Source organism: Pundamilia nyererei, unplaced genomic scaffold (assembly GCF_000239375.1).
Source record: "Pundamilia nyererei isolate P.nyererei 1_Seehausen unplaced genomic scaffold, PunNye1.0 scaffold00004, whole genome shotgun sequence".
In the NCBI taxonomy this organism is placed as follows: Eukaryota; Metazoa; Chordata; class Actinopteri; order Cichliformes; family Cichlidae; genus Pundamilia; species Pundamilia nyererei.
The window spans coordinates 2,358,601-2,365,157 of NW_005187405.1; the positions used below are offsets into that span (position 1 = coordinate 2,358,601).

The 6,557-nt window shown below is 42.7% G+C and overlaps 1 protein-coding gene across 7 annotated transcripts in view; it reads left to right on the forward strand.

Annotated features, from left to right (window-relative positions):
- Positions 1-6,557, forward strand: part of ptprsb (protein tyrosine phosphatase receptor type Sb) — a 68,555-nt gene that overhangs the window by 56,557 nt on the left and 5,441 nt on the right. For all 7 annotated transcript variants that reach the window (XM_005721128.1, XM_005721129.1, XM_005721130.1 and 4 more), the window contains 9 exons: positions 359-456; positions 728-851; positions 1,329-1,504; positions 1,654-1,773; positions 3,671-3,825; positions 4,403-4,688; positions 5,391-5,569; positions 5,941-6,067; positions 6,171-6,296. In XM_005721128.1, coding sequence (XP_005721185.1) covers positions 359-456; positions 728-851; positions 1,329-1,504; positions 1,654-1,773; positions 3,671-3,825; positions 4,403-4,688; positions 5,391-5,569; positions 5,941-6,067; positions 6,171-6,296 — 1,391 coding nt within the window. The remainder of the gene's footprint in view (positions 1-358; positions 457-727; positions 852-1,328; positions 1,505-1,653; positions 1,774-3,670; positions 3,826-4,402; positions 4,689-5,390; positions 5,570-5,940; positions 6,068-6,170; positions 6,297-6,557) is intronic.

Here is a 6,557-nt window from a genome sequence, read left to right on the forward strand (position 1 = left end):
TTGTGTGCATCCATGCGCACGTGCGTGTGTGTGTGTGTGTGTGTGTGCGTGCGTGCGTGCACCGCCCTCCTAATTAGTGTTCTGTCTGTGTTTGTTTTCTCTGAGTCGCTGCTCCTCTGATCACAGAGAAAGCAATTTATCAAAGAAAAACAATTTACAAACAAACAAACCTCGCCTCACTTTGTCCGCGCACATGGATCAAAATTGATTTTCTGCCTCAGCGTGTTCCTTAATGATATGTGATGTTGTCTGATTGTATAATTATCGTCGCATCTTTGCATATGAGTGATGTCGAGCGGCGGCAATTTAGGTCGCTGAGCTGAAGTCTGCGTGACCTCTGACCCTCATTGTAACGCAGGAATGATGAGCCATCCTCCCATCCCCATCAGCGAGCTGGCTGAGCACATAGAGCTGCTGAAAGCCAACGACAACCTGAGACTCTCCCAGGAGTACGAGGTGAGAAATACTGCATATTATCATTCCATATAATAAATAGATACCATCCTGTTATTTGGCGATGTTAAGCCTGTTAAGCCTTCATAAAACAAGTGTTACTTAACATTTGTTTACCTGCGTGCAGGCTGCTTGTTCATGATTTATTCAGCAGCGCAATTTATTGCTGTAACTCGTCTACATTACAGAGTGCTCTCTTTCCATTATCCTCAAATGCACCACTAAATATGCCAGCACACGCTATTAATGCACGTATTTTGTTGCTCTCTCGCAGTCAATCGACCCGAGTCAGCAGTTCACCTGGGAACACTCCAATCTGGAAGTTAACAAGCCCAAAAACCGCTACGCCAACGTCATAGCGTACGACCACACCAGAGTCATCCTGTCTCCCATAGATGGTGAGGATTTGCTGGAAATGAATGTCAATTAAAGAAGATTGTGACAGTTCCTAATGGAGGGGGCGGGGCATGTTTGAGCTGACGGGTGGGTGCATAGCACACAAAGAGTTGGTATGGGGAGAGTGATGCGAGAGCTATATGATAGATGAAATCTGAATTTGCGAACAGTGCTGAGACCAACTGTGTGCAGTGGCATGAGACTGACAAACAGCGCGAGTGCATCCAAGTGCAGCCCGCTCTCCTCCAGAACAAGGAGGAGGGGAATGGTTTTGATCTGGAGCTCATGAATTTACACCGACAGATTCTTGTTTGTTTGCTGTCGTCCACTAGTCATCCAGCAGCCTGTCTGCTGGAAGCCACGGCTGTCAGAAACAAACAGTTCGTTAGGCTGTTGGATGTCATACACGGGGGTTAATTTATTGTGCCACTTGCGCAGATTGCAGTTTAGCAAGAGACTCAGAAGTGTCTCGCTTGCAGGTATCCTGGGCAGCGACTACATCAACGCCAACTACATTGATGGCTACAGGAAGCAGAATGCCTACATCGCGACGCAGGGGCCGCTGCCAGAGACGTTCGGGGACTTTTGGAGGATGGTGTGGGAGCAACGGGCTGCTTCTGTCGTCATGATGACACGCCTGGAGGAGAAGTCACGGGTAAGAAAGCAAGACCTTACCCACTGACCCACATCTGCAATTTCAATTATCCAGAGTCATACTGCATACATGAAACTGAAGAAGAACGTCGCTTTTCTTCTGAGAACTGCAGTACCGATGAGGCTAATGCTTTTCTTCGATCCTCGCAGATCAAGTGCGATCAGTACTGGCCGAGTCGTGGCACGGAGACATACGGGATGATCCAGGCCACGCTGCTGGACACAATGGAGCTGGCCACTTTCTGTGTTCGCACCTTCTCCCTGCATAAGGTACATTATTTCACGCCTCCTGTTCCACCTGTGTGCCCCTCGATTCACTTCTCTGCCCTCACCTCCCTTAAGTTTACGGACATATCCACAGAGAACAGCTTTGATCTCTTGAACTTACAATTTGGAAGCAGGAGCAACTGAAGTAATCATGAGCAAGCAGCGCGTGTGGACACAGAGGATAATAGATTAGTCTGGGCTTCGTGGAGTGTTCAAACCAGGCCAGCCTCCCTGTGTCAGGGACTGTGATTTGATCTCTGTTGGAGGCAGAGCAATTTCTTGTGGCACAGGGCTAATCTAGGACCGTCAGACTGGCGCGTCTCTCTCTGGCCTACTTACAAACAGAAACTAGGCCAGCTGTAGTTTCCAAGTAATACTCCACCTCTCGAAATTTTTGTTTATGTGTTGTAAAATGTTGCGTTAGATTAACAAATGACTAAGAGAATAATAATAGTAGGCTGAAGTACTTTTATGTACGAATAGCTTCTTTCAGCTGCTCACCTTTTTTACAGCGGATGTCCTTACCCAGCCAGCCCCCTTATGTTAGGCTGGGGACCAACAGTGGGAGCAATAGATGTGTATCCTGCATCATCATAATAATGTTGGTCCAGCATCAGCATTGCAGCTGACAAATCGCATTGTTGTGATGTCATAGCTTTGCAATGTGAAGTCGAAAAAACCCCACTCTCTTAATATAAAACTCTTTTGGATCAAGTAGTCGGTATTTCAATAGTTTTCTATACAACATGGTAAACGTATGATTAAACTGAGGTTTGTTGTTAGCCACATTTAGCTTACTAATCTTGGTTTGGTAGTGATAGTTTTTAATAGCATTAGCTAATGTCTTGGCTAATGCTAACTGAATACTCATACAATATTGTTGTGATGATGTAGGAATAACACCAATACTGGGTTATCAGATTGTGTGTACACTAGCAGTCCTCTTTTTGATATTGGGGTTGTGCTTTTCTCTTTCCCCTGTGAGCTAAAGACATTTTGTGATGTTTTGTAGCTATCCATATAGGCTATAAAAAAGTTAGCAAACATGCTAACTCCTACATATCAAAATAATCCTTTGTTTCTTGTTTTCAGTTCAATTATTTTGAGTAAATTCTTTTCGTCTTAAGACCAATGGTCAGTTTTGTGTTTTTAAATGCAGATCCCTGTGAACTTTGATTACACATTAAATAATTTGCATGAATAAAAACATGTATAAATTTACATTAATTTTAGAGGAAATTTCTGGGATCAAGATTTAATCCATGTTTGTTTTTAAATTACATTCCTACCAAAATAAGAAACTGGTAGGTTTATGAATTTTATTAAGCATCTGATTTCTTTGCTTCATTTGCATTCGGCTTTGTATCTATTGCATCTTATTATAGTCATAGTTTAATGTGTGTACACACCTTACTCAGTTTCCACTTTTTCTAACACATCAAATATTCTATCTGTCTTAAAACTGATTATTTGGTACATTTGCTAAAAGTCTGACTAATCCCGTTATAGCCACTAAGTTAAAAACATTATCTTTCCTATTTGGTTTAAATTCTGTATCCTGTGAGATTTCTCTCAAATAAAATCATTCCACTTTTCTTTCTGCATTGCTCTACAAATCCTCCTCCAGGTTTTAACTGTACTATTGACACACTCATTTTATTCCCAAAGGAAATTATTGAACCATTTCATTCCTAAGCTCAAGATGGTATTTGGAACACACACTTGCAATAATAGATAATTAATCTTTTCAAAGATGGTTAAATTTAACAACTTCCACCTCTTTTGTTTAATCATCTTTTTTTATAAGAGTCTGTGCTAATGAAGCTTACAAATGTTGCCATACAAGTTGTTTTGGCTTCAGTGACACTAACCTCAGTTTTTCTCACGTTTCTCACATCAGAGTGGAAGCAGCGAAAGGCGAGAGGTGCGTCAGTTCCAGTTCACAGCCTGGCCCGATCACGGCGTGCCAGAGTATCCCACCCCCTTCCTCAACTTCCTACGCAGAGTCAAAGCCTGCAACCCCCCTGATGCTGGACCTATCATTGCTCACTGCAGGTATGCTCACACCCACATTTAATCTATCTTGGAGATAAATAGGATCAATGCGGCTTTCATCATCATGACTGTGAAGCTTTATTGAGGGAACGTTTAACTTGGAAAAATGACTGGGAAAGTGGCTGATTTGCTACGCTAATTTCATCTGAAGGCAACAATATCCGACCCTTGCGGAGCTCACTAAATTTCACAGCTGTTTGATCTGCAAAAAACTGAAGAGATTGAAAATTGCATTTTCACTGGTTGGTTATGCTGGGAGCTGTTTCTTGGCTGAGTACAGAAAATTCCTTAATTCTCCAGTGGTCAACAGAAATAGTGTGAGAGGACTTCATGCTATCATTGGATAAGATGCAATGTAGCCACTGGAAAAATACAGTTTGTCCTGTTCATTCTTTATATTTTTAGTAGATTATATCATTTCGGCTAATTTTTTATTCCCAGTCTTTGGGCCAAGCACCAGCTATTTTTACATTTGACCTGAACTTCTGAAAAGACCCATAAAAACATTGTAATCTTTAAAGAAATCTTACTGAAGAAAATATCAGTATATAAGACGTCTTTCCTCCGCCTATGTCAGTGCCGGTGTTGGTCGCACTGGCTGTTTCATTGTCATCGACGCCATGCTAGAGCGCATCCGACACGAGCGCACTGTGGACATCTACGGTCACGTGACCCTGATGCGCTCACAGAGGAACTACATGGTGCAAACGGAGGACCAGTACAGCTTCATCCACGAGGCCCTTCTGGAGGCTGTGGCATGCGGAAACACTGAAGTGGCTGCCAGGAGTCTCTACTCCTACATGCAGAAGCTGTCCAAGGTGGAGAGCGGAGAGCATGTGATTGGCATGGAGCTGGAGTTTAAGGTGAGAGTGGAGGCAGTGGAGCTGGAAACCATTTAAATGAAGTGGAAGGCAAGCAGATTTGACGTCTGATATTTGTTTGAGATGTAGAAAATATTGGCAACATTGTCTCCAAATTTCAAAAAAGAAGTGCCCATTTGAAATAATTGGTTTGATGGTGTGTCTGTGAGTTGTAAACCTTTAAGCTAGACGTGATCTTTGCCTCACAGGTTGGTTTAGTATAGAAAATATTGTTAGAGGCCCAATGATGATATAACACCCATATCTTTGTGAAAAAAATATAAATAAAAATAAAAAAGATAATTAGAGCCTGTACTATTTTCAATTTATTAAGTAGTTAAGATAACTCTTGGCTTGTTCCAGTTTCTCAGCTATGACTACATGAATTTATGCTGTTGTTTTACTTTTTGGCAGCAAACTGATTGTTTTGTGTGTTTGGGCTGTTGTTAAACAGTTATTGGATTAAATAATCAATTAAATAATCAGAAAGATGATTTAAGAGTGATTTGAAAAACATTTACTTGATTCATATACTTAAAGATACAGTGTGGAAAATGTCACCAGCAGATGTCAGTGGAGGGTAGATTTCTTACCCCTCTCAATTCAAGTGCATGATTCTAGCCATGATGCCCACAGTAGGAAAAAAATTACTGACTGCGCATTTAAAAGAATATAAACACTTTCCTTCATTTTCTCTCCACCCAGCGCCTGGCTAACACCAAAGCCCACACGTCCAGGTTCGTCACAGCCAACCTGCCTTGCAACAAATTCAAGAACCGACTAGTTAACATCATGCCCTATGAAACCACTCGCGTGTGCCTCCAGCCCATCAGAGGACTGGAGGGGTCCGACTACATCAACGCCAGCTACATAGACGGTTACAGGTATGTTTTCGTCCTGCAAACGCTAATATGACCTGACCTCCTCTCTCCGCTGCGGTCCTCTTATGATGGTTTGATGAGTGAATGGACTGGATAGCTTTTCACCACATTGCTCTCACCTGTCACTTCCTGTCAGATCTGTCATTACTGTGTACATGTTGCCACTATTTGTCTTGCTGCATGGCACTCATTTTGCTCCAGTGAAGACTTTCTGATGATTCAGGCATTCAGACTCATTGTACACACATGTTGTGACTGTTGCTTTTCTTGCCTGCAGCCTGACCCCCTTTTAAGTCTGATTATTGACAGATGAAGAAACAAGGAGGGAAAAGGAGGTGACAACATAATGTGTGTTTGTGTGCGTTTGTGTGTAGGCAGCAGAGAGGCTACATTGCCACCCAGGGTCCACTGGCTGAGACTACAGAGGACTTCTGGAGAATGCTGTGGGAACACAACTCCACTATAGTAGTTATGCTCACTAAGCTGAGAGAAATGGGACGGGTATGGACAAAATACACAAAGCTAAATAAACAACAGGTCTTGTAACATTGCAGCCCTCTTGCATATGATTACTGAAGACTTCTTATGTGTTCTGCTCTGACAGGAGAAGTGTCACCAGTACTGGCCCGCTGAGCGCTCAGCAAGGTATCAGTACTTTGTGGTGGACCCCATGGCGGAGTACAACATGCCTCAGTACATCCTCCGGGAGTTCAAAGTTACAGATGCCAGGGTTGGTTCATGCTTTGCTTAAAGTGTCCTCTTGCATGTTGCATTCAGAAAACGGTGTAACATCACACTCTGAGGTTATTCAGGAGTATTTTGTCAGTGCTGTTAGCAGGCAGTGGCGCACAGCATGTACTATCGACCTGTAGTGTGTGCTGGTTAGTGTGTGTTTTCTATGTGAATGTGTGTAACACAGCAGGTTCAAGATATTGACAGACTCCTATGGATCACTCATTCAACCATGCTGTCTCCAGATTACCTTGACATT